General features: G+C 56.3%; 1 protein-coding gene across 4 annotated transcripts in view; it reads right to left on the bottom strand.

The window, feature by feature from the left end:
* The window catches only part of EML1 (EMAP like 1), a 139043-nt gene that overhangs the window by 47019 nt on the left and 64602 nt on the right, over positions 1–27422 (bottom strand). For all 4 annotated transcript variants that reach the window (XM_028506486.2, XM_036013940.1, XM_036013942.1 and 1 more), the window contains exons 2-3: positions 10106–10288; positions 2430–2565 (exon numbers count right to left, since the gene is read on the bottom strand). In XM_028506486.2, the coding sequence (XP_028362287.2) occupies positions 2430–2565; positions 10106–10288 (319 nt within the window). The remainder of the gene's footprint in view (positions 1–2429; positions 2566–10105; positions 10289–27422) is intronic.

The raw sequence follows: 27422 nt of genomic DNA, 5'->3' as shown, positions 1-27422 counted from the left end.
TGTTGGTCCTCCCCTTCTGGTACCCCTATAATTCGGATGTTGGAACGTTTAAAGGTGTCCTCGATGGTCTTAAGCTTTTCTTCGATTTTTTGAATTCTTATTTCATCATGCTTTCCTGCTTGGTTGATTCTATCTTCCTCCTGGTCCACTGTATTGTTTTGAGACTCAGATTCCTTCCTTTCACTATTGGCTCTCCTCCGTGTATCTTCCTACACCTCTTTTATGGTAACCTGCATCCTTTCATCTAATTTGCACCCAAAATCAACCAATTCCGTGAGCTTTCTGATCACCAGTGTTTTGAACTGTGCATCTGATAGATTGGCTATTTCTTGGTCACTCAAAGGGATGAGTCCTGGGGGACTGATCTGTTCTGTTGGAAACATATCTTTCCCTGTCTCTCCTTTTTTTTCCCTGGTCTGGTCGCTCTATTTACGGTGGGGGGTGGAGCCTTAGGTGTTCACCGGGGCTGGGCACCCCAGCTGCTAGATTGTGACGTTATATGTGGGGGCGGGGGTGGGAGTGGGGACGGGAGGGAACAATGGCGGTAGTTCTGTTCAATATATAAAGAGGTATGAGTTATAAAATTCTATTTCCTTCAAGAAAACAAAGGAAATCTCATTTTTTTTCATTATCTACTACTTCAAAAAGTCAATCTTAAAATGAAACAACTCACTCTTAAAAAACCAATGCACAAAGAAGAAACTGCTAGAGAATTCAGAAGACAGGCCCTGGCCTGTGCGGCCGAGCTGGTCAGGCATCATTCCGCAAAGCAAAAGGTCTCCAGTTCAATCCCCGGTCAGGGCACAGGCCTGGGCTGCAGGTTCAGTCCCCGGTCCGGGTGTGTGAGAAGCGACCAATCCATGTTGCTCTCTCACGTCGTTTTTCTCTTCCCCTCTTCCTACCCCCCTTCCCCTCTCTCTAAATACGAATAAGTAAAATCTTAGGGGGGAAAAGAGAATCTAGAAAATACCTGGAGACAAATGAAAATGAAAACAAAACACACTGAAACTCACGGGATGCGAACAGGGCTAAGAAGGAAGTTTATAGCCATACACACCTACATTAAAAAGAAAAAAGATCTCAGATCAACAACCTATCTTTACACCTCATGGAAGTATAAAAAGAAAAAAACTAACTCAAAAGCTTGCAGAAATAAAGAGATACTAAAGTGTACAGCAGAGCTAAGTGAAATAGAAAATAGAAAAACAATTTTTAAAGATCAGGGAAACCAAGAATGTTTTTAAAGATCAACAAAATGGGCTTCACGCTTGGATTGCAAGGATGGTTCGACGTAATGAAAATCAACATAATATAACACGTTAACAGGATGGAAAATCAATCTGTGTAATACATCACATTGACAGAATGAAAAACAAATAAATGTTTTCTTGATTGATGCAGAAAAAGCACTTGACAGAATTCAACATCTTTTCATGCTGAAAATACTCAGTAAGCTAGAAATACAAGGGAACTACCCTAACATAATAAAAAGCCGTAGAGGAGAAGCCCACAGCTGATACCATGCCCAATGGCAAGAGACTAAAAGCTTTTCCTCCGAGAACAGGAAGAAAGCAAGGACACCCACTCTGACCACCACTATTCAGCACAGAACTACTGGAGGTCCTACCCGTACAATCAGACGAGAAAAAGAAATAAGCACCCAAATGAGAAAGGAAGAAGTAAAGTTATCTCTGCTTGCAGATGACATGATCTTATCTGTAAAAAGCACTAAAGATTCGCCCTGGCTGGTGTGGCTCAGTGGACTGAGGGCCGGCCTGTGAACCAAAGGGTCACTGGTTCGATTCCCAGTCAGGGCACATGCCTGGGTTGAGGCTGGGTCCCCAGCTGGGGGCGCAAAAGAGGCAACCACACATTGATGTTTCTCTCCCTCTCTTTGGCCCTCCTTTCCCCTCTCTCTAAAAATAAATAAATAAAATCTTTAAAAAAACACTACAGACTCACACACTAAACATTTAAAACTACCTGTCTGGCGTAGCTCAGTGGATTGAGCACGGGCTGGGAACCAAAGTGTCACAGGTTCGATTCCCAGTCAGGGTACATGCCTGGGTTGCAAGCCATGACCCCCCAGCAACCGCACATTGATGTTTCTCTCCCTCTATCTCCCTCCCTTCCCTCTCTAAAAATAAATAAATAAAATCTTAAAAAATTTTAAAACTAATAAGCAATCTTAGCAAAGTTGCAGCCAACTCACAACCAACACACAACCAACACACAAAAATCAGTTGCATTTGTGTAAACTAACAACTCCAAAAGGAAATTAAGAATCTGTGCAAACACACCAAATATTGCACTTTTACAGGCTTTAATCGGATGGGAGACTGCAAAGTGTCACATAAGAAAAGGAAAACCTATTTTAACCCCTGAAATGGCTCTGCCTTTAGCGTCTACCCGAGACCCCTCGTGCTTACCTTTTGGGTGTCGCCGCCACCGCCGTGTCTTTCCTGGTGCCGGAGGGGGACGGCAGGGAGCCGCTTGGTTTCTTTGGTAACACAGTGCCGTTGTTGACGGTGGTTCTCAGAGGCAGGGCCTGCACCAGCGGTCTTGCTGTAAGACAAGTGGAAAAAGGCTTCAGCACGTGCCTCTTGTCGAGGTAACTCTTCAGGGCACGTGGGGAGAAAAGGGTTCCCACCCACGCTGGCGGAATGCACAATGGTGCCAAGGCAATTCAACAGCGACTTCTAACAAGGGGTGCCGGCGCACTGAACCTTGCCGCCTGCTGCCATCCCTCCACAGAAGTGAACTGCAGACGGACCACAGACCTAAGTGTGAAATGCGGAACTATAAAACTTCCCGATGGAGAAAGCTGTGGGGATGATTTTTTAGATACAACGCCAAAAGCACAATCTACAAAACAAAAAAATTGATAGTTTGGACCTCATTAACATCATAATAGTTTTGCTCTGTGCAGAAGCCATTATTAAAGGGGTGAAAAGAGTCACAGACTAGGAGAAAATATCTGTGAATCACATAGCTCTTAAAGGGTCTGTATACAGAATATTTAAAAAAAACTCTCAACACTAAGAAAACAAATAGCCCGATTAAAAAAACAAAACAAAAGAACAGGCAAAAGATCTGCACAGACCCCTCGCCAGAGAAGATACACAGATGGCACATGAGCATATGAAAAGATGCCCGGCATCTTCCGTCACCAGGGAAATGCAAATGGAAACAACAATGAGATATCTCGATGCACCTGTTAGGAGGGCTGAAACCCGAAGGACGGACGGAGGACCGGTTGCTGGCCAGGATGCGGGGCCACGGAAGCTCACTCGCCGCTGGTGGGAGGGCAAAGCTACACTGTTACTTGGGAAGAGAGTTGCCCGTTGCTACATAGAGTCTTACCGTACAGTCCAGCAATGGACCCTAGCTGTTTGTCCACTGACTGGAAAACTTAGGTTCATATAAAATCTGCATTTAATATCTACAACGACCGGAAGCCACCACAATGCCCTTCAGTTTGCGGGTGAACAGAAAAGCCCTGGCGTGTGCACACAGTAGGATACAACAAAACGGAAAAGGCAGCGAATCAGTCCGCACAGCAAGCGGACGAGCCTGCATCCACGCTGCGAAGAGAAGGCGCTGTGTTGCCTTTTCTGGGTCACTGCTGCATTCTCTTCCCTCGGGCCGTGTGCCCAGCACAGTCCGACGGGCGGCCCGGCAGCAGGCGAGACCCCCGGGCCCGCTTTCCCAAGCAGGCTGGAGTGGGGGCGTCAGGCTGCAAATGCTCTCGGGACGTCTCCTCCGCTCGGAAATCCACGACCCTAGTCCACGGGAGAAGAGCGTCTGAAACCTCGCTGGGTGTCCGGGACTGGGACACCCCGGGAGGCTCGCTGACACCCGCCGGCCCGCCGGAAGCGGAAGGGGAGGAGCCACCGGGCGGAAGTGGGCAGGCCCCGGCGGCTGCAGAGGGAGGTGGCGACCCAGTCACTCGCGGGGCCCCTGTGGCCAACAGTGACTTCGCACACTGTTGCGCAGACTGCCCCCAAACGCTACCGAGAGTAAAACCCCCGCGGACGGACTCCGTGGTCTGGTGGGACTGAAACCTCTGGCTCTCGGGTGGTCGGAATCGGAGGTCTAAGCATCCACAGGTAGGCCTGCGAGGGAAAGCTCACGAGGTCTAAGCATCCAGTTAGGCCTGCGAGGGAAAGCTCACCTTTCCAAAGGGCGGGACCGGAGCGACCAGACCTCAGCAAGTGCCATCCACAACAATACACTTTCACAACTACCGTTGACATAAGTGGAAATTCAAGTACAGCTAGTCAAATCCACTCATGCTTACCACGTTGACATCGATACTAAGTTAGAATCTAAGGTCAAGACACCCTTTTAACTTATATGAACAACTCAGTGCAATATTTGAGAAGTAAAACTTTCTATTAGGCCTGCGTAGGTGATTCATGTGTAAAATCCACAGTTTAATTTGAGCATATCTGACCATTCATTCATGGACCTGGAATCCCTAATTATCTCTTTCAAAATTTAAAATGTCTGTATTTGGAATCGGAGAAGGCCATCTTTTGCTAAACTGGAAGAGAGAGTAGATAACTGATTAAGCGCTGGGGAAGGTTCCTGTCGCCAACACCCGGCTAAACTATAGAGGCATTCACCCCCTGATCCAGGTACCCCTTCCAGGATTCGACTGGAAGATACACCAGCAAGAATACAAAAGGCACCCTGACCAGTGTGGCTCCGTTGGTGGGATGTTGTCCTGGAAACGGAAAGGTCATGGAAAGGTCACCAGTAAGGGCACGTAGGAGAGGCAACCCATCCATGTTTCTCTCTCACACTGATGCTTCTCTCCCTCCCTTTCTTCCTCTCTTCCTCTCTCTCTAAAAAGGTCACCCCCCCACCGGGTGTGTATGGAGGACAACCAATAGATGTTTCTTTCTCACATCTGTGTTCCTTGCCCTCTCTTCCTCCCTTCCCCTCTCTCTAAAATAAAAAATAAAATGTAAAAAAACAAACTATCCTAATAGGGTGAGGGGAAGTGACTAGAGGGCAATTAGGAATAATAAACAAAACAAAACAAAACTGACTACATGTTGATAAACAATGATGCCAGGTAAAAAGTAAAAGGAATTCTTTCTACTTTTATATACATTGGAACATTTTCATAATACAAAGTCTAAAAACAATCTTTCTTAGTCTCTGAAAAACTGAACATACCTACTAAACCTTTTCTATAAATCACTAAAGAATTCCTATATAAACCACAGAGTGGAATTAATAAGAAAAATGGAAGAAACTATAGTGTGTTCCGTCCAAAAGAAAGCAGAAGTTACTTCTGTAATTAACTAATATGTAAAGAGAAAGATAAGGAGAAAGCACAGTGGATGGGAGAGGGGAAAATATTTCTCCCTAATCGTGGTTCACCAGGATAAAGAACTAAGTTAATTATTCATTAACTTAATCCACTGCAAAGAGCTTAAAAATTTTTAAATGTGTTAGTTTTATCTATCTAATATAATCTGTGGAGGGACCATAACATACTGTTTTCCACAACTATATGCTGAAGATGACCCATTTTAATTTGCAAATCAAATCAAACCTTGAGAAAAGAACTCTCATTTCTTTTCTCATTTCCGACTCATCTGGTTATTCATTTCTTAAATATTTGACTTGGTTTGAATAACCCTAATTTACATAATATTGCTCAGAGGGTGCACAGCAAAGCAACACGGAGGGCGGAAGGAATCCGCCCCACACGCAGCCAGGCCTCGGGGTCCACACCCAGATTTCCCTACGCCAGCTGGGTGACCTGAGGCAACTTATTCCTTCTCCTTGAGGCTGCTTCCTCATCTGTAAAATGGGCATAATGATACCCCCCTCAAAGGATGCTGGAGAGGTGAAAGGAGCTAATATGTCCAAAATCTCTTTTGCACAGTCCAGCACTCAGTCAACTAACAAACAGTAGCCACAGAGTTGTGTTAAATGTCAGGGTCAAGTGCTAGTGCAGCCGAGGCTCTGGGACTGAAGAGACTCCGTGGCTGCTCCCAACAGTGGTCCCAGGGGCTCCGTTCTGAGACTAGGTTTCCACGCTCCGGGACGGCAGGACTGGCTGGCTCACCAGCGTCGCCAGCAGAGCTATCTGGTGACACTTCTACAGTCTCTGATCATGAATGGGGCTATTAATAAAAATGGCTGCAAACGTACATTAAGGTTTTACAAAAGGCAACCTATCAAACTGTAGCAAAACTACAGTGAGCAAGAGGAACTACTTGCTGGTTAACGCCCAAGAAAGCAGACGACCCAGATGCACGGGACGGTGACGTTTTAACCTACGGTTTCCGCTTAAAATCCCGTGATGTGCCCCCAGCACTGACCCGGGAACCAGCCATGCCCGTGCGCAACGGCTCTGTCACTAACTTGACCCCACGCCTGTCTTCCCGAGAACACGTGAGCGAACTCTGGCTCCGGAAGTCTGCCGTGAGCCCTGCTGCTGGTCTCCACGCAGTGAAAGTCAGATTCAGGGGGAAGAACAGAGTCATTTTTAAATCAAAAATCCCTTCTGCTTATTGAGGAATATACGCCAAAGGAAGGACATTTAGAAGCCAACTAAAAGTATAAAAAAGGAAAATTCCATAATCCTACCATGGAGGGAAAAAAAGCAATAAATGTTAGTATAGCTCTTTCAAATATTTGCACAGATTCTGTCCATTTAGTTGAAATTATACAGTCTATACAGTTTGACATCCTGCTTTTGGCTCCTAACGTAGTATGTTAACGCCTAAGCATTCTCCCTGTTGTTACCAGCCACAGACGCCTTTAAAGACCACGCTGCCTTCCATCTCCGAGTGCCACGTTGTCCGGCCACGCCCCTGTGCATGCTCCCTCCACTGCTTCCTGTCTGGCTGTCCCCACTGTGCACCAAGTGTTTTCTGTATTTGCACACACAGTAGGTCCACTCACTTCATTCCACCAGCAGTGAGTGTTGTGCCCACTCCAACCTCAACACTGAAAAAACTCGACTGTTAGCAAGTGCCTCAGAACATCCGCCCCGAGAGCCGTTTGGCCCTTTCTCCGCTGTACGGTGACCCGGGTGCACCTGACCTTCCCGTGGGCGCGGAAATCCAGCGTGGACAAGGCGTACTCTGCAGGCTGATGCTCTCCACGGTGAAGACAGACGAGAGGGCGGCCAGTTCTTAGCACTCACAAAAAATAAAAACCCAAAAGGAAAAGAACAGCAAAGTTTGGGGAGCTTAGGGAGAGGCTGAGTTCACCCTAAGACCCAGTATCATTGGGTTAAGAAGAGCTGGATAATCCAAACAATTGGCCACAATGGGGACAGTCTAATATTGTTTAAAAAAAAAAGTCATCTGAGACACAGGCCCCTCTCTATAAATTAAGTCCACAGGCATCTTTAGGGGGTGGCCGCAGTCTTCTGCGGTCTCAGAAACCCTTGAACTCGAGCTCTGAGTTATTTTCACGGGACTGCAGCTCTCCTTGTTTCGCCAGGCAAGTCCTATGAGGAATGACCGAGTCGGTCCAAGCTCAGAGGTCAGGGTGACTCTTCCAACAAGCAGAGGGCTGGTGCAGAGAGGAAAGAGAGCGATCACCCACGGCCTCGCGGCCACACTGAAGCGGTGAGTGGACAGCAGTGGGGGGCGCGGGCGGCTCTCGGCCCCAGCGCTCACCACGCACGTGCTCCGGGCACTGTGGAAGCCGACTGCCTCCCCAAGCGGCCTTACCCGCTGTGGCGGACAGCTCAGGGGCGTGCCTCCAGAGCTCTGGACAACTCACCTGGGGGAGAAGAACATCACTGAACATTTAAAAACCGGCGTGCCGGGAGTCCAGCCCGCCTCAGGGCTGCACGAGGGTGGCAAGCCTGGGCGCTGCAAAGCGATGGTGATAACGGGGCCTTTCAGAAACCCGGGGAGGGCTGCCCACAACCCATCTTGTTTCAAAGATCCCCACCCCAGCCAGGGCTGCAGAGGGCCAGCTCTCCAGACAGAGGGGCACCTGCCGGGCCGGGCTGTCAAGGAGCCTCAGGAGGAGTTGCCTCCAGTGCCGGTGACGGATGCCTCCCCCTCCTCTGCCCCAACACCCCAAGTGCGCTGCGCACGAGCAGGGAACCACAGCCCCAGCATCAGAGGAGGCCACCCCTCGCCGGCTCCCTTGCCGTCTTTTTCCACTTCTTGATGTGACCTTCCGGCTTTTTATGCTTTGACTTAGTTTCACTTATGAAAACAATGCTGCAAAGAAACATCCACCATAACTCCTCTTAGAAGTTTGATAAAAATTAAGTTTTACCTTTTTTAAAAAAAATTTGTTTTAGATTTATTTATTTATTTTTAGAGAAGAAAGGGAGGGAGAAAGAGAGAGAGAGAGAAACATCAATGTGCGGTTGCTGGGGGCCGTGGCCTGCAACCCAGGCATGTGCCCTGACTGGGAATCGAACCTGCGACACTTTGGTTCCCAGCCTGAGCTCAGTCCACTGAGCTACGCCAGCCAGGGCTTTAAGTTTTACTTTTAATCAAGAAAAAATAACTCCTGGATAGCCCTCTTGTATTATTTTCCCCCTAATTTTCTAAAAGTAAAGAAGCTATAGCCCTAGCTAGTGGGTTGGGCGTTATCCCACAAAGGAAAAGGTCACCGGTTCGATTCCCAGTCAAGGCACACGCCTGGGTTGCGGGGCCAGGTCTCTGGTTGGGGGCGTGTGAGAGGCAACTGATCGATGTTTTTCTCTCACATCGATGTTTCTCTGCTTGTCTTTCTCCCTCCTTTCCTTTCTCTCTAAAAATAAATAAATAAAACCTTTGGAAAAAAAATTAATAAAGAAGCTGTAGAAGTCTGAAGTTTTATATGAGCAACTACTTCCAATGTACCCTTTAGGATACAGGAGTCATCAGAATTATTTTGGGAAAGCTGAGTAGGTCAAGAATACCTAAAAGAAGCCAGTTTCCATTTAAAACGCCCTAATCGCTTTGTAACTTAGGAGAGAAACATTACTTAAAAGGATTACTCAACATGCGGACGACGCCCCGCAGGTGCCTCTCCTGTGGGCTGGAGGTGGTGACCCCGGAGGGCGGGAGACACGTTTCCGCCCCCAGAAACGAGCACAGAGTGCGGAGAGAGCGTGAGCGCCTGCAGAGCCCTCTCCCGACCCCGGGGGAGACGCGGTGACCGGGACACCCCTGGTGAAGTCCCAGCACAGTGAGCAAGTTCATCTTAAAGGGACATTCACAAGCCACGGTCCCAGAGTGTTTTAACCAAGGGAGTTCCACCGTCGAGAGGAATTTAATTCCACTTCCCAGGGCTGGCCGTGAGGACACATCTGGGGGGAAAAGTGAGCCATGCCTCCCAGTTGAAAGCAGACAGCAGGGTGTAAACTAGGAGGGGGTTTATTTCAAAATTTCAAAAAGAGGGTCCCCACAAAGTTCCTTAAAACAAAAACACGGCATTTTCATGTTTTGTGCCCAGATGCCGCAGGGAGACAAAACGAGCGTCTCCGTCTGCCGGACCTCCACCAGGCACAGGACTCCGGCAGGCTGTGCTCTCGCGGATGGCAGAGGAGGAGGCTCAGAAGAAATGGGGTTTCACCCAGAAAGAGCTCCCTAGCTCGTGGGGGGCTGAGGGCGAGTGATAAAGTTCAAGGCCCTGAGCTCCTCAGGGCAGGGCCCCGGGCTTCAGCTCAGTGTCATGTGTGGCACGCGATCAGCCACGTGTTTGCTGGGCTGACACGGAGGACAGCATGAGGCGAGCACGGAGATGAGAGCCGGCAACACGCTCTCCAGAGGCAGAGCCCCCCGGGGGCACGCAGGGAGGCTGGGGCTGTGTGCCTGCTGACTCCATGCCAGAGACTCTGGATAAACGGCTGCTCTCACTGCGGACGGTGCCTTCCTCGACCCGCCAGGCACCTGCTGACCACCGCAGCTGCACCCCTGTGGGCCGTGCACCACCTACGCCAAGCCAAGAAACCCTGTCCCGCCTCAGGGGTGATTCTGACCGTGCGGAGGCTGTTTCACTGGTTTTCCAAGTGGCGCTTCTCTGCTCACATTAATGAGTGCAGCGCGTCGGCCAGAGCGAGGAGCGGCCGTGAGACCGCCCGGCCCGCCGCTCCCGCGTGACGCCGCAGAACGCCCACCTTTGGTCGGTCCTTTCCGGTTCAGCACGGCCTGCTGCTCCTCGGTGATGTTCAGCCGCCGGACCACGTCGGCCAGGGCGGACTTCAGCAGCTGGATGTCGTCCTCTTGCATCTGGACCCGCTGCTCCAGCGAGGCGATGCGGTCCGTCACCTCCATGCTGCTCGCCGCGGAGGCGCTGTCATCTGAGCCGAGGAAAAAGGGACAGGTGAGTCTCAGGTGCCCCCCGGGGAATCAGTGCAGGGAACGCACGCCAGCACAGGGCTGCGACAGAACAGTGACAAAGCGAGGATAATGGCCTTCCAGCAGAAATCGCATGGCACCTTCCACGACACAGGACCACAGCGCCGCATCCTCCCACGCTCTCCGCCTCCCCCAAGCCAGCGCCTCTCTTTTTTCAGACTGCGGCTTTATCTGCCGCTGCGTTCTCCTCCCCCAGGGCACCGGGGGGCCTCGCAGGTGGACGGGACATTGGAACCCGTCGGTTTCAACCTCCCACACGTGGCCGGAGCCACTGCGCAGGCTTGCAGCTTCTGCTCCAACAACACCGACACGTGCCAGATCGTGACCAGGCCACTCCACCCGCTGGGCAGGGCTTTCAAGGACTGGCCCCTCTGACCAGGCGGTTTGGGTGGCCACACCTGTTCGGTTAGCACATCCTCAGGGCCACGGCGGGATTTTCTCGTAGAGAACCGCTACTTCCCAATTCCTTCTCGAGGTGCGCCAGGCCCTACATGACCTTCCTCGCCCTCTGACCTCACCTCACCTCACTCTCCCTTCACTCCCCACGCCGTGGCCATGCCGACCTCTCTCCCACCCGAGGGCTTCTGCATCTGCTGCTGCCTTTGCTTGCAACACCTCCCGACCCACCCGCTCTCTCTGTTCTTCAGGCCCCGCCTCCCACGGGAGCCCTGCACAGAAGCTGCCTGACAGCCTCGCCTGACGGCACCTCCACCTTGCTTCCTCCTTCACAGCATCCCCGTGGCTGCGACCCTCCCGGGTCTCTGCCTGCTGTCTACGTCTCCCAGCCAGAGTGTGGGCCTCACAGAGTCGCTCTGCTTCCCGGCACCACGGACCCTCCTGGACACCCCCCTGCGGACGGCAGTCGGGACGCCTGGAGACCCCAAGGAACTGCTGACGGGTCCAGAGAGCGGGCACAAGCAGCACGGAGGCCCCGACGGGGCGTTCCCGCTCGCGTGGCGGAGGGCGGAGGGGCGCCTACACGAGCAAATGCCCCCTTTCCCCGGCGTCTGGCCAGAGCTACACGGCGCGCACGGTGGGGTGAGGGCACGCGTGGAAACCCTGGTGGCTGTTTTGTCCTGAGAAAACCGAAAGTGAAGTCCAAAAACTGGGGACACCGCAGCACATGGGGAGATCCCAGGAGGGAAAAAGCCACGGGGGGGGCCCCCCAGACTCTGTCCATTCCCACAAAGACTCGAGCGCGCCCGCCGACCATGGAAAGTCAGAAGTGAGGTTGGAGTGGCACGCGGCCCCGGAAGCATGGCTGGCAGCCTGGGCGCAGCGAGGGAACCCCCCCCCCCCCCCCCCCCCGCTCAGACGAAGGGAACGGCGCTCGTCGGGTGAACGGGAGCAGAGTCTCCACAGCCTAACATTCGGATGTGCAGGGAGCAACCTGAAATGACCAGGGACGTAGACATGGAGCCCGTTCTCGGGAGAAGGGAAAATACACTGAGCACAAGTCCAGAAGGAGCACGACACTGGGACCGACGGGAAGGACTCGAGTGGAAACCTGGTCAAGGAACAAACAGGCCCACGGGGCGGTGTCCAGTGTCGCTGGCCCTCAGGGACGCGCAAGTAAACCCACAATGGGCTGTCACTGCAGACCTGATGGATCGGTCCCACGCAGGACGCCAATAGGAGCCAGTGCGGGAAGAACCCACGAAGCTCTGCCACGTTGCTGGCGGCCCATAGCACGGTGCGGCCACCCTGGAACACAGTGTCGCGGCCCCTTGTCCAGGTACACGTACACCGGCCACGGGGCCCAGCAACCCCAGGTCCTGCCTCCGGAGACAGCGGCACGCACATGACAGGGGCTCCGATCACGCTCGGCGAGGACGGGAAACGGCCCACCTGCTTCAGCGGGTGGACGGACCGCCCTCGGCACGTCTGCATGGCGGGGCACTGCGCAGCGACACGCAGGAGTGGTCCTCGGCGACACACAGACGCTCGGAGGGCTCTCAAAGGCATCGCACTGCGTGAAGGAAGCCAGTCTCTAGAGGTCGCACACGGAGGGATTCATGCATGTGGTGCTCTCCACAGTGGGGGAGGACAGGGCCGGGGTGGCCGCGGATGGGGGCAGGGGCGCAGTGCAGGGGGGTCTTAGAAGACTGAACGAGTGTCCTGTGTCCTGACGGTGGTGGTAGTTACATGCATCTCTACAGTGTTACACTGCACAGCGTTGTCTCAGAACGGGAATCTTGCTGGACGTTAACCTAAAAAATGAAATAACCTTTGGAGCCCTGGCCAGGCAGCTCAGCTGGTTAGGACGTTGTCCCGACAGGCCAAGGGTGCGGGTTTGATCTCCAGTCAGGGCACATCCAAGAAGCAACCAATAAGTAGACCTGGCTGGCGTAGCTCAGTGGTTTGAGCTCGGGCTGGGAACCAAAGCATCGCAGGTTCGATTCCCAGCCAGGGTACATTCCTGGGTTGCAGGCCATAACCCCCAGCAACCACACATTGATGTTTCTCTCTCTCTCTCTCTTTCTCCCTCCCTTCCCTCTCTAAAAATAAATAAATAAAATATTTTTTAAAAAAGAAGCAACCCATAAGTAAGAAGGTTTAAAAAAATAAAATGACACTTTGAAAGATTTTATTTATTTTGTATTATTAGGGAAGGGAGGAGAAAGAGAGGGAGAGAAACAGTGATGTGCGACAGAGCACACTAATCGGCTGCCTCTCACACGCCCCCAGCAGGGGACCCGGCCTGAAACCCAGGCACGTGCCCTGACTGGGCATCGGACTGGCGACCCTTCGGTTTGAGTGCTCCGTCCACTGAGCCACACCAGCCGCGGCATAAAAAAATAAAACGACTTGTTGAGAGTCCACGTGAGACCAGGTCTGCGCACTGGCTTTGTCCACGAGGGTCATCTTTGCTCGCTGAGGTCGGCTGCGGCTGCCCCGTGAGGCCTCAGCAGGGGGGTGTCTCAGGGACAACTGAGTGTTTGCCGCTCACTGGGACGAGGCCGCCCTGGACTCCCGTCTCGTGGGTGGGCCGAGGTCCCACGGGGTTTCTCCACGTGTCCTCGAGCCTGTGTGGAGAGACGGAACGCCCCTCTTCGCAACATCACGCCAGGAGCAGGGGGGCGGTGACCTGTCTTCCCTCCGAGGAGTTGAACATCTGGACTCTCTGATGTGTGAACCGAAGACGGAGGGTGAGTCCGTGGGGCAGCTGCCACGAGGGCGCCTGGCCGCTGCACACCCCCCCGGGAAGGCCTCGCCGCAGGACGAGGGCAGGGAGGGCTCTCCTGGGCTGGGAGAAGCCGTTCCGGCCAAGTCCGCGATGGAGACTTACGGGAGAGACGGATGCTTCAGTCACTGTTAGCATGGACTCTGGAACCAAGGGACCTGGGTTCCAATCCCTGCCCTGCTACTTACTGGACGTGTGGTGCAGGGCAAATTATTTTATTTCTGCGTGCCTCAGTCTCTCCATTTGCACGACAGGGATGAACGTTACCTCACACTGTTGTAACAGGAAACGAGTTAATATATGCAGAGCACTTAGGGTGTTTTCCTGTGGTAAATGCTTTACAAATGTAAGCTATAATTAAGCAATTGTCGCCACCACTGTTATTACTGATACAAATTACCAAAGTAAATTCAGGTTGAACATTTCCTTGAACATTCCTATGTGCTGTCTAAACCTTCATATGAAAAACAGCACTGAAATATTAATTAGAAATCAGTGTTTGATTGGTAGGTGTTTCTAAGTCATTAAGGAAACTGGCACACGGAGTCAGGCCTTTCTCCAACCTTTGGGGCTGCTGGAGGGGACAGCAGCATCGGGAGGGCCCACACACTCACGCAGGTGGTGGGGGTGGGATCTGTGCTCACTGGCTGGGTGGCCGGGTGGCTGGCGGGCACTGAAGGGCAACACCAACCCCTCCCGCACCACCTCGTGTTTGTGAGTCCATGGCGACGACACCCCCGGGGGGGCGGGGCAGGCCTGCTCCGAGTCCTCCGAGTTCATGGGGCAAAATGTGGTCAGGATGGCCTCGGCTGGCTCTACAGACGGCTTGGATGAGACTGCACGAATCGGATTCTGTGTTCATTATAGTGCCAAGTTCGTACAGGAAAAAGTTGAATTTCACAGTTTTGCCCCAGCTGGTGTGGCTCTGTTGGTTGGAGCATCATCCCATAACTGAAAGGTTGTGGGTTCGATCCCCAGTCTGGGCACGTACAATCCCTGATCCGGGTACATACACACGGAAGGCGACCAATGGATGCTTCTCTCTCGCATGCATGTTTCTCTCTCTGCCCCTCCTCTCCCTTTTCCTCTCGCTCTAAAAGCAATGAAAAAATGTCTGAAGGTGAGGATAAAAAAAATATTAAAATTTTACCAAAGAACGCCCAAAACAAAACCCTGCCTTCAAATACAAGTGACTCAAAGCAGAAACGCCCGATCCGCTAAGAGAACCTCCACTGCGGGCTCCGCGGACGTGCTCCCGTGACACGCCCCCCGTGCTTCCCGGTCACCTCGTTGACCTGTGACGCCTATCTGCTCCCGCAGGCGGTCACTCCGAGGACGGACGGCTGGCTTCTTGGCAGCGTATGAGTGGCATGACGTTCTTAACCTCCGTGTGCACAGGGAGGGCCAGCGGGCTTCCGGCGACGACTCCACGCTCCAGCCGGGAGGGAGGCCGGCCGCCGGTTCCAGAGGGGCCGTGCCCCCTCCGCCAGCAGCGCAGCTCCTCCTCGGGGCTGCACTCCAGCCTCGCGGCATCTTCTCGAGGTCCAAACGGGGCTCAGGAAACGAGTCCCCGGAAAGGCTGATCGTCAGCGTTTCTGCACGGGCCGGCCTGGGTCCTGGGGCTTCAGGAAAAGCACTGGCGTGGCGTTAGCCAAAGCGGAGGGACAGACAGACAGAAGGCATCACACGGGCAGGGAGGGGTGGGGAGGCGGCCGGCAGAAGAGGAGACCCCCCAACTCCCGGGAAGGGGGGGCGGGGATGCCCCCGAGGGGAGGAGACAGAGCTGCAAGTCCAGAAGAGCCACCAGGACTGGGGTTCGCCGGGCAGGGAACGGCAGAGGCGGCGGCGGCACAGAGAGAGGACTTCGGAAACGAGTTTCCGCTGAGCTCCGGCCGGCACTCACTCACGTGTGAGGCAGCTCCCCAGGGTCTGGAAAGAACAACCAGGGAAGGGCAGGCAGTACAGACCCCAGGGCTCCGGTCCCCGTGGGCAGGGTTTGACCCACGCCGCCCGAGGGAGCTGGGAGGGAACTCAGAACACTCTACCCTGGGCAAGACGCTGCCCTGGTCCCCAGCAGAGCTGTGTCCGAGCGGCAAAGCCACATGCCAGCACAAAGCTCCGGTATTTACAGGCGTATAAAAGTACCCAGCTCCCAACGAAGTTAAATCCACAACGTCTGGTATCCAAGAAAAACGAACAGGCAGGAAAACATGACCCGTAATCGGGAAGAGAATCAACCCAGCAAAACTAACCCAGGAATGACACAGACGATAGAATTATCAGACAGGAAAATCGAACAGTTAATTTAACTGGATTATATGTGTTCAAGCAGCCACAGGAAAAGTTCAATATGTTAGGTAGAGGCATGAAGGTATGTGTATATACATCTATATGTTTTGTAGATATATTTTTATATTATACACATTTGAAAGTCAAATTTCTAGAGAGCTACAATGCACTGGATGAGATTCACTGAAAAGACTGGTGAACATGAAGAAACACTGAGAGAAAACAGATTGGAGAGGGGGAGGGAGCGGATTGCAGAGGGGGCACTGGTGGATTCTACCAGACATTTCAATACTCTCTCTACACAAACCCCTTCCAGGGGACGGGGGAGGAGGGACACCACCGAACTCATCTGTCAAGCCAGCCTCACACTCATGTCAAATCGGACAAACACGTTACAAAAAGCTTACAAAAAGCGTGCTGGTAGCACGTGGAGCAGCTGGATCTCCGATACACTGTGAGCAGATGGAAGTGTTACAACCACCCTGGGAAAGAAACACTTTGAACAGTTCGCCCACAGTTTGATCCAACATCCTACCCCTCCGTACCCACCCAAGAGAAAGGAAACCACACGTCCGGGCAAAGACCTGGACACAAAGGGCGAGAGCAACTTCATCTGCAATAGCCCACCCACGAGCACATGCACAAACAAACTGCCGTGTGTCCACGCGGTGGACACGGAGTTTATTTTTCTACGTAGAGTTTGGGGATACGAACACTCAGCACTGAAACCAGCAACACCGTGGATGAACCTCAACGTCACCATGCGAGCTGAAGGAGCCGGCGAACCGAGTGCACGCTGCAAGGCTCCACTCACAGACACCACCCGCGATGCCAGCCGAGCTGCAGGCACAGGTCAGAGGTCGGAGGGGTGACGAGGGGGCACAGACACACTCCGGAGGAAGACAGCTGTGCTCGTTATCTTGATGGTCACGGCTCCGCGGACGTGTGCGATGCCAAAGCCTATCAAATTGTTCGTTTAAACGGGTTCAGATTACCGCACGTCACCGTGCTTCCAGAGAGCTTTGGAAGGGGGAGGAAAGCAGGATGAAACCCCGCATGGAACACACCTAATGTGTGTGTGTGAGCTTTAATAACTCCAGCAAAACTTCCTAGGTGTCACGAGCCAGCAAAAACTCTTCAGCAGATGAGACAGTACACCAAAAAATACAGAAGAAAATACTGTTTGGACAAAGAAAGGAGAAAGACAAATTGGACTATTTCTGTACCTAAAGCTTATAGCGTAGTTTTCCCAGCATAACTGACAAACATTTGCAATCACGGTCCCTGCTGGGTGGGGTCCCTCGGTTCCCATCCCCGAGGGCTGGGGCTCCCCACCTGGCTCTCCTCCCTCTTTGAGTTCAGGGAGCGAGGCTGAGGTCACACAGCCACCCCGCCAGCCCGCTGGACACTCAGATCTGCCCAGGACGACGCCGGCCTCTCGACACTCAAAACCCTGCTTCCAACCCCCTACAAAATGTATCGGAAGCACTACTCAGAGCACGTTTCTGTAGGGTCACTTTGAAAGAGCATTCAAATAACACAAACTGACAATCTAGTTCCCTAAAATCCTAACTGAACTGGAAAAGGGTATCCGTGCAACTGAGTTGCAGCGGTTCCCAGCGTGAAATTCCACAGTTTGCCTCTTCAAGCGCCGCCTGAGGTTTAGTCCGAAATGCGACCGCCGCACTCGGGGGAAAAGTAAGAGGAAGGGGGAGAGGCAGGAGGCACAGGGGATGGTTACGATCACCTGGTCAATCCAGACCCTCCAAGAACAAGCGTCCAGGAAGGCCGGGTGCTACGAGGGGCCCACCTTTCTAAGGAACCCACCTTCTGAAGTTCCCACCATTCTGTTCAATAATGAAAAGATAAACAACCCAATTTTTTTAAAAAAATGGGCAAAGACTTGAATAGACATTTCTCCAAAGAAGATACACGAACAGCCAGTAAGAGCATGAGACGATGTTTAACACCACCAGTCATGAGGGAACTGTCAATCAAAGTCACGATGAGACACCCCCTCACACGTGCTATGACCCTTGAACTTGAAAACCACAAGCTCCGGGGAGGATGTGGAGAAACGGAACCCCACGCGCCGCTGGGGGGAGGGTGGCACGGCACGGCCACCGTGGACGACGGTGTGGTGGCTCCTCAGAACACTAGCCCAGAGCTGCTGCTCCGCTCCCGGGGTGCACACCCAGAGGACGGGACACGGGGGCCGGACAGGGTGTTTGCTCGCGTCCACAGCAGCGTCACCACAGGCCGAAAGGGGGGCAGACCCAGTGTCCACGGCTGGTGAGTGGGTAAAGCGGTGCCGTCTACCCACACGGCGGGACGCTGCACAGACGTGGGAAGAAAGGACGTGCCGATACGTGTGCCCGGCACATCACGCCAGGTGAAATAAGCCCGTTATGAGAAAAGACAAACACCACGGCTCCCCTTGTGTGGAATACGGTGGACACACATGTTCATGGAGGCAGAGAGCAGGCTGAAGGCCACCAGGGGCCGGGGAGGAGGAGACGTGGGAATTACCAGTCCGTGGGGACAGACTCCCTGGCTGGGGTGACGAAAATACCTCGGAAGTCCGGGCAGTGATGGCTGGAGAACGCTGTGGATGTAGTTAATGCCATCAAATCTGTGCACTTAAAAAAGGTTTAAATCGCCCTGGCTGGTGTAGCTCAGTGGATTGAGCACGAGCTACGAACCAAAGTGTCGCAGGTTCGATTCCCAGTCAGGGCACATGCCTGGGTTGCAGGCCATGACCCCCAGCAACCGCACATTGATGTTTCTCTCTCTCTATCTCCCTCCCTTCCCTATCTAAAAATGAATAAATAAAATCTTTTAAAAAATGGTTAAAATCGCAAATTTTGTTGTGCACCCAGGGTCCGGCAGGAAAGTAAGGCCTGCGTGAGTGTGGCTGGGAGGGTGGTAGTACGGGTGTAATACCTGCTGGTTTTAATTAGGACGTTTCACCTATTATGTTACTCGAGTGTGTCATCGATGAGCTTGAGTGTGACACTGTCATCTCACAGAATTACACGCTCACTTACGGTCTTGTCACAAACAGGCGCGTCGTGGGCGCCAGACCCTGTACTTGACCACAGGGAAGGAGGCCCCAGGTGCTCTCGGCCAGTCTGCACGGCCAGCTCGCAGGGAAACGGCACGTTCGTCCTCTGATTCACCAGCTGGCTCGAGGGGTGACGGAGACGCAGAGCCCGCAGGACAGACAACCGCGCTGACTGTCTGACCGCGGTGACACAGGCGCAGCGAGGGCCCTGGGGAGGTGCGACCGGGGCCACCCTGGAGGCTCTGGAGGCTTCTGGGGCCGGGCGACGGCGGGGGCCGAGCTGTAAAGGACTAACAGGGCTCAGCCCAGCAGAGGGGAAAGCGAGCACCTGAAAAGGTGCCCAGGCTGCGTGAGAACAGCTAACGAGAATGCTCAAAACCAGGGCTAATGACCTTCTACTTGCCTTTTTAAACAAGGACAGTGGAGCACTGGGGGCAAGAAACATGCGTGACTAGGAGGCTCGAAGAGAGAGGACTGCGACCATCTACGAGAGGGACCCGGAAACCGGCCCTCGGCCTACGGGCAGTCCGCCGCGTGCACGCCGTCCTCCTCTGCACGGGCGAGACCGCTGCGTTCACGCGGCCCCACGCCCACGCATGCGCTGCAGCCTGCCGGGCCCGTGGCTCTGCTCCCGTGGCGGTGGCGGTTACGCCCTGCCCCCCTCCCCAGGGCCAGACACTCTGGGGGTGGGGGGTACCTGCCTGCTCGGGCTGCCATGACGCCGTTGTGCAGACCAGGGGCACAACCAGCCCCCAGTTACTTCCCCGCAATCCCAGCGGCTGGAGGGCCGGGCTGCAGGTGTGGGCAGGGCTGCTTCTCCCCAGGCCTCTCTCCCTGGTTTGCAGACGGCCGCCTTCTCTCTGTCTTCCCGTGGCCTCCCCTCGTAACATGTCTGTGTCCCATCTCCCCTTCCTGTGAGGCCCCCAGTCCTACTGGGTGAGGCCCACCCCAGTGGCCTCACTGTAACCCGATCACCTCTTTAAAGACCCACCTCCAAATACGGCCACCTTCTGAGTTGGTGGGGGGGGGGGGGTGCTTAGGGCTTCCACCTGTGAACGGGGTGGGGGCCCAATTTGGCCCGTCCCTGTGGTGCTCACAGCACATCTGGGCCTTTTAGGTCCGGGCACCCAGAGGGAGGGGCACCCGCTGCACCCACTCCTGCCTCCCAGCTCCAGCGGCTGCACCAGGGCGTCCGGGGTCGGCTCTGCGGGGCAGGACGGGTCACAGCTGTGTCATTTCGCACCCCATCTGCACACAATGCCTCGTGTGGAATGAACAAGAAAGGGGTGAACTGACCGACACCGCCGACTGGCTGGAGTCAGGGTGGGGAGCCGCCTGGCCTTGCCACCCCCACTCCGCGCCCCCCCGCCCAGGGTTCTCGCCACAGCCCTGCACCGTGCCCGGTCAGCACAAAGGCCTTTGTTTCCCACGGCGTCCCGGCCCAGCACAGGCCCGACGCCCCCTCCGTTCCGACTCACTTCTCTGAGGCACCCACTCGGACTTCCCCTCCTCCGCCCCACGATGGAGTCGCGGAGTCGCGCACGTAACGCTCCCAGAGCTCTCGAACGGCCCCGCAGCCCCTTTCGCCCTGAGATTTGATGCTGAAACTGGACGCTGCCACCGTGTTTGTGGCGGTGGAGACACTGGGGTCGGCGGGCAAGGGAAAGTCCCTGTTCGAGAGGGGCCCGGGCCACAGCGCTCACTTCAGGACACTGGTGGGGACTGGTGGGGACTGCAGGGACACCGGGACTCACCACTCAGAGAGACGGGGCTGCGGGCGGGCGGACTCGGGGCTTCTGGGGGCGGGAGGGGTCACGGTGGAATCCCTGCCCCCCCCCCCAGAGTTGCTCGGTGCATCCCCATAACTTTATCGCCCCCTCCCTGCTCACAGTCACGGGATGGACGCGCACTTTAGATGCTGCAGACTGTGCGGAGGCAGAGCGGTCCGCCTTCCCGAGAAGGAACCGTGAGCACTGGAGCCGCACGCTCGCCGGCCGCACAGCCGCGCACGCCGAGGTCCCCCTGGAGCCGCGGGGCAGACCCCAGCCCGCTCCCCAGGAAGTCGGGAGGCGAGACTTCCACACACGGCCCCACCGCAGGGGACGGAGGTGCCCAGTGTCTCCTACGACAACTCCTTGGACACGAAAGGTCTTTCTTTTTTCCTCATTTTCCCTCCAAGTATACCCAACCCGGCTGTTCCCACTGCAGTTGGCCGAGCAGAGCCCTGGGCACCCGTGAGTGGAAGTGCACGGCGAGGGCTGGCGGGGGCAGGCCAGGGGCTCTGTGACCTTGAGGGAAGCTCCCGGGACGTGCCAGGCACTGCCAGCTGCGAAGGGTGGGTGTGCAAGTCCCTTCCTTCGGGAGCCCGGAGGCGAACGGGGAGAGACAGGGGACAGAAAATGTCCTCGGGCTCTGATGGGTGCCGGCGCAGAGGTGAGCACGGGTCTGGGAGGAACGGGGACACGGGAGGCTGGAATGGGCCGAGATGACCGTGCAGCCGGGACACTCCGTTCTGCCGTCTCCCAGCTACGAGGTCCGAGGCCCCTGTTGAGTCTCTCGGACCCTCGGTGTCTGAGTTAGGAAGCGGCAGAGTAACACTCAGCATACGGAGGAGAGTGAAGGCTAGGGGCAAGGCGGAGTTGAGTCCTTCACCCCCAGGGGTTACTCTTACTTTAGCCTGGGGCAATCAGGGACAGCTTCCTGGAGGAAGCGTCGTTTGACCTCGAGCACTACTCTGGGACACCCAATCCACATCACGTTAGTCACCCACTCCTAGTCTCCAGTGTCCTTGCTAACGCTCTGGGGAAGTGGCTCGTTAATGCTCCAGGGAAGTGCCTCGTGCGTCCACTGGCTAGCTTGTCCACCGCCCCCTGCTCACCGGGACGCGAGGACCTGTTTCTCCCGAGCCTGGATGGGGCCTGGCGGGCTGCAGGTCCAGGGTGAGCACACGGCACTTCTCCGGCGCTGGCCCAGCCCACGGGCTGTCTGTGCACGCCGTCTCAGGAGCTGTCCCACCGCTTCATCCGATTTTACAGAAGTCAGGCCTAGAGGATCCAGACTGGAGGCCTTACGTGGTCTCGTGACACCAGCCCGTGACCCTCTGCCGCCCCACCCTACAGCAGGAAGGGCCAGACTCTGCCGCCTAAGCTCCCCCGAGGGAGCCGGAGCCACGCCCACACCAGCGTCAGAAAGGAAGCAGGTCCCTGGGCAGCCAGCGGGACTCCCAAGGGACAGTTTCACAGAAAGACACTGAATCAGCATGAGAGACGCGAGTCACGCACACATCCCAGGCCGGCCTGCCCCACCACCCCCAGCACGTGACGGTCACAGCAGCATGACAAGGCTCAAACTAGAAAGGCTAAGGGGCGGGGGGGCGGGGGGGCGGGGGGGGCGGGGGGGCAGGCGTGGGGTCTTGGTTCTCTTCCCAAGGAGGCGGCTTCTGGAGGGCCCGGCATGTAGGCCTCGTGGGAGCCCGGCCCGTCCAGCCTGTGACGCCCCAGCTGGATCCAGAGAGCGCAGATGGGCTGGACTCTGGACTGGTGACGGCCAGCACGTCTGGTGGGCGGGCAGGCCAAGCGGAGAGCGTCGGGCTGTGACCCGGCTGGAGCGGGGTTCCGGCCGCCCGAGGGGGGGCCCGAGGAAAGGAAGGAAGGAGCGCAGTGCAAAGCAGCGGCGGCGAGCGGGGCTGGCCAGCAGGTCCACTGCAGCGAGCTCCCACCACCGCTGGCCGGTGCAGGCCCCTCCGGGTCAAGGGCCTTCACGTGGGACGCACAGGAGAACAAGAGAAAAAAAAACAGACGGTGTTTTGAAACGAAACCAACGTGCTTGTCACTATCACTGGTTCTGGGAGTCCCCAGTCCTTGTCTGAGGTTCAGAGACACTGTTAGTGACGGCGCACGGGCGGAATTTTAAAAACAGAAGAAAGAAAAGAGCCCTAGAACGCTAGGCAGTGCAAACCACCAGGGGACGGGTGCCGTCCGAGCTCTGGTTCCACGCCGGAGCTGCGTCTGCCGTCACCTGCAAGCATCTCACAGGCTGCAAACACCTTCGCTCGCCCGAGAGTGGCCCGACCCTGATTTCCGCACACCGGGCCCCTGCCCCGAGTCCACAGTGGCGGCGATGGGGCGGTGGCATCGTTTGAAGCTGCTCTTCCTGACCCCCTGCTCCCCTGCGAGGCAGCGGACACACCCCTCGCCTCACCACAGAGGCGCTCCGTGGGGAGGGGCTGTGGTCACCCACGGGGGCACAACGACAACGGAACCCACAGGCTGGTGGCAGAAATGCGACCGTGGATCGGACTCCAGGCGATTTTTCAGATCGGCTCCTGTTCCATTTCATAGTTGTTGTTACGTGGCGCAGACGCGCCCGAGGGGGCGGGGACAGGCGTACCCTTCCTCCTGTGCAGAAGGCCGCCGGCGCGATACACGGGGGGCCCGGTCAAGAGCTGCGGTCCTTCAACCCTAGACCCGACGTCCTCATCTGCACAACGGGGTGGTAGCGACCTGGTATCACGGGGTCGCACTGCCGAGACCCTCACACGTAAACACCTCCACGTAAAAGCAGGGAAAGGGTCAAGTCAGGGCAAGAGTCCCTTCTGCCGTAACCACGTTGGCCATCGCCCAGCCTCCGCTCCACCGGCAAACGACAGTGGGCAGGGCACCCCCTGAGGCAAGTGACGCCACAGTCAGGGAGGGCACGGGCTCTCTGAAACCTGCAGCTGGAGTCGGCCGGGAGCTCAGGTGCTGCCGCCCTGTGCGGCTGCCTCCCAGGCCTCCCCGTGCCTTCCTGTCCACCACGGAGACATGACACTCAACACGGTCACCAGTGGAGCTGGACTAAAGCAAGATGCAGCTGCCCCTGGGGACCCGCCCCGGCTGCTGCCAGCTGAGGCCAGGGCGCGGGGCACCCGCTGCAGGCGGGGGTCGGCTTGCTCACCGGGTTGGCGGGAGTGACCCTGCGTCTGTGCGGGGGTGCGCTGCCCAGCTACCGGAACGCACGCGGGACTGGTTTTTCTAAGCACCTGCCTCCAACCCGGCAGCAGCGCTATCGTGCTGAAGGCAGGCTGCGAAGGCGCTGAGAGGTCAAGATTCTCCCTCTCGCCCTTGGTAATCCTCGGCCTGCCGGCTGCCAGGGGCTGGGTGTGACAGGTGACAGTGAGGACCAAGAGGAACGGAGGTTCCTCCCGCAGGTCTCCCCTCCCTGCGGGGCGCTGGCGAGGCTGGGTTCCCGGGTCCCTCAACGCGAGCCGCAGGCAGGCGCAGCGCACCACGCACACCTAGGATGACACAGAACTAAGAGTGCACCGACAAAACAAAACACGGTGGAACCCTCCTCCAAAAACCACAGTGCGTAGGTAGGGCCAACAAGCTGCAGGTGGAAAGAGGTGAGGACAGATCGACTCTCACAAGCCCCCAGCAGGCTGGTGACACCCCACAGCCCTTGCTGCCACCATGCCTGAGCAGCGGGTCGGAACCTCTCCCTCCCAGCCCTTCCGTCAGGACCCTCGTGGGCCCTGAGTGATGGGCCGGCCGTTAGCAGACAGCCTGGGGACTGCCTGTGTGTTGTGAGTTTAGGGCTAGGAGGCGTTCTAACTGCTTATGTTTTTACTTGTCTTGAGTTTCAAAGTGCAGGGACACATCAGAGAGGATTTTAAAATGTAAAGAGAACTAGGAAGTACCCATCAGCCCCTCCCACCCCAGGTGAGGCCGATGGCCGGGTGACAAGCCATTGCTCAGGGTGGGCCCGAGAGCTATCGGGGTGCGGAGGGGGGAGGGCCAAGCTACCCCGTTCCAGATTCTCCCTCTGTCCGCCCATGCTGGCTTCACCCCCACCACCCCGGGGGGAAACGGCTAGAAAACGCCCCGACACCACAGGCTGCTTCGCTTCCATGATGACAACGGGCCCCCCACCCCCTCGCCTGTCGCCGCAAGGCCAAGGGCGGCTCTCGCGGGGGCCTCTGGGGGGGGGGGGACGGTGCCTTTGATGGGACTATTCCCATCTCTGGCCATCAGACTCCATGGCAGTGACAACTTCCCAAATTAGCAGTGTAACTCATTAGTATAAAGAAAGAGGAGTGAAATTTCTGAGAACCACAAAACCATAGATGGAGAAAAGCCACCCTAGTTTTAAAATAGATATTTTCAGGGGTGGGGCCGCTGTGCACGGGCCTGCCGTGGGTGCTCGCTCGGGGATAGGGGGTGCGTCTCGCGGGCTGCCCTGCTGGGGACGTGCGGCGCCCACACCCACGTCGTGTTCGGCCGGCCCCCGACATGCAGCTGAGGGGGTGTGGTTCTTGAGCGTTTCCCGGCTCCCTTCTGCACACGCCGAGCGAGCGCCAGAGAGACCGGGGCCTCGGGCTGCCTTCCTCCCAGGCCCGTGGGCCAGCAGCGCCTCCTCTCGGGCCGGCGCCTTTCTCCTCCTGGGGGGGAGCTCATCCACTCGGGGCTGCGGCTGCGGGCTGTGCTGAAGACCCCGGCACAAGCCTGGGTCACACGTGAGCATGCATGTGCGATACGTGGGTTCCCGTGGCCCCTCACATCCATGAGGGCACCACGGTGCGGCCAGTCACACTCCACAGACCCCAGGGCGTCCGTGACGGCGTCCGTGCTTCTCACCCGAGGCCAGCTCGCGCGTCAGACCCTGCCGGCCCTGAATGTCTAAACTCTCAGGCCGCCACACAGCTTCCCTAGACCCCCCTCTCCACCCTCGCCCCACCGGGCCCGGGCATCCACTGTCTGGGCTCCCGCCAGGGCCTCGGCTGGCTCCCCCGGCAATGGTCTGACCACACCCCTTTCTCCAGCGCCGGTGTGGTCACGGCCTTGCTCGAATCCTGTGGCGGATCTCCGTGGTCTTTGGGACGTAAGGCTTAGCACCTGGGATCTGCCCTCTGTAGACCTCTCTGGCCCCATCCGACACCTGCACCTCCCCAGCTCCGGGGCTGCAGCTGCGGCTGGGTGCGTGGTTCCGCCCGCTTCCAAGCCTTCAACCTCCGCCCTCCGCTTCGCCCGGCTTCCAGAACTAAGCCCCCCCCAGTCAGTGCCATCTGCCCCACGGAACAGCCCTCACCGCGAGCACTAGAGAGGAGAGCTGGGCCCGCCGACCCTGCTGCACGGTCCCAGAGCGTCCGCGTGGCAGACCACTGTCACTGGAAGGTTCTGCAGGCATCCTCCTCCGTCAGACTGAGCTCCTGCACACAGCGGCTGTGCCGTTCGGCCATGGCGGCCTCACTGCCCGCACAGGCACGTCACCTGGCACGTTACCTGGCCCGAGGCTGGCCCTCCCTCCAGAAGAGGCCAACTGAAGATCTGCTTCTCACACTTTCGGCAGCACCTGTCTGGTGTACAGCCCGCATTGGTTATTGAAGTCTGGTCCCAACGCCCTGGCTGGGGCAGCTCAGTGGTTGAGCACCGGCCTGCACACCGGGTTGCCGGTTTGATTCCCAACCAGGGCACATGCCTGGGTTGCAGGCCATGTCCCCAGTAGGGGGTGCACAAGAGGCAACCACACACTGATGTTTCTTTCCCTCTCTTTCTCCCTCCTTTCCCCCCTCTCTAAAAAGAAATAAATAAAATCTTTAAAAAAAAAAAAGGTCCGGTCCCAAGACCCCTGAAAGTCCCCAAGTCCCCTTCAGGAGGTCCATGTGGTCAAACCGGTGTTCATAATAATATCAAGGTATTATTTGCCTCTGCCACTGTGTGGATGACACGGTGCCGCAGCCCAGGCAGGGGGGTGGCCACAGGTCGCTGTGCAATTAGCCACCGCAGAGGGTGAAACATGCCCAGCTTGTGTAAGAACGTCTTTGATGAAGCTGCAAAAAACAGCAGTTGTATTAAAACTCGGCCTTCACGAACACGTCCCTTCGTACTCCGTGTGAGAAATGGAGAGCGCGCACGCAGCACCTGGGCCGCAGCGCAAGCGCACCTGTCCCCAGGTACGGCTCGCAGCACCTGAGCCTGCGCTTTCCCCCGGGGACACCGTTTCCACCTCGAAGAGCAACAGCGAGGTGAACTGCGCTTACTCGGACTCGAGGTTCTGGAATCACTTCGCCAAGAACGACACGAGTAAGCCTGTCACTTCCAGAAAACAACCGCGAGTGTCTGCTGCCAGCGAGAAGAAATGAGCTTTCAAGAGAAACAACAAAAAACCAGAACCTGGAAAACCTGTATCAGCCTCCCGGCGCAGGGCGGCTCCCCGAGACGCACAGGCCGCCCTGATGGCATTGGGGGTGACGCCACCCTCGCAGTTTTCTGAGATCGTGTGGCAAGACCTGTCCGCGCTCGGCGGAGCTGAGACACCCAGGGAGCTGCTGTTTTCCAAGTGACACGTCACCCAACCACGTGGGGGTCGGAGAGCCGCTCCAGCGCAAGGCAGACCAGACGCTTTGGGAACCTCTGGCCTGCAGTGTCAATCAAACCGCAGGACTCCGGGTGGGAAGGCAGGCACCTGGTCTCCACCCGGCAAGACTCTGCCCTCCCCGGGGCTGGGCCGGGGGTGCCGGCCGTGAAAAACACATCTGGGAGCAGCATCTCACAGCTGTGCC

Source organism: Phyllostomus discolor, chromosome 1, assembly GCF_004126475.2.
Source record: "Phyllostomus discolor isolate MPI-MPIP mPhyDis1 chromosome 1, mPhyDis1.pri.v3, whole genome shotgun sequence".
Taxonomy (NCBI): Eukaryota; Metazoa; Chordata; class Mammalia; order Chiroptera; family Phyllostomidae; genus Phyllostomus; species Phyllostomus discolor.
The sequence above is the reverse complement of the archived record's forward strand: the minus strand, read 5'-3'. Positions and strand labels throughout refer to the sequence as shown.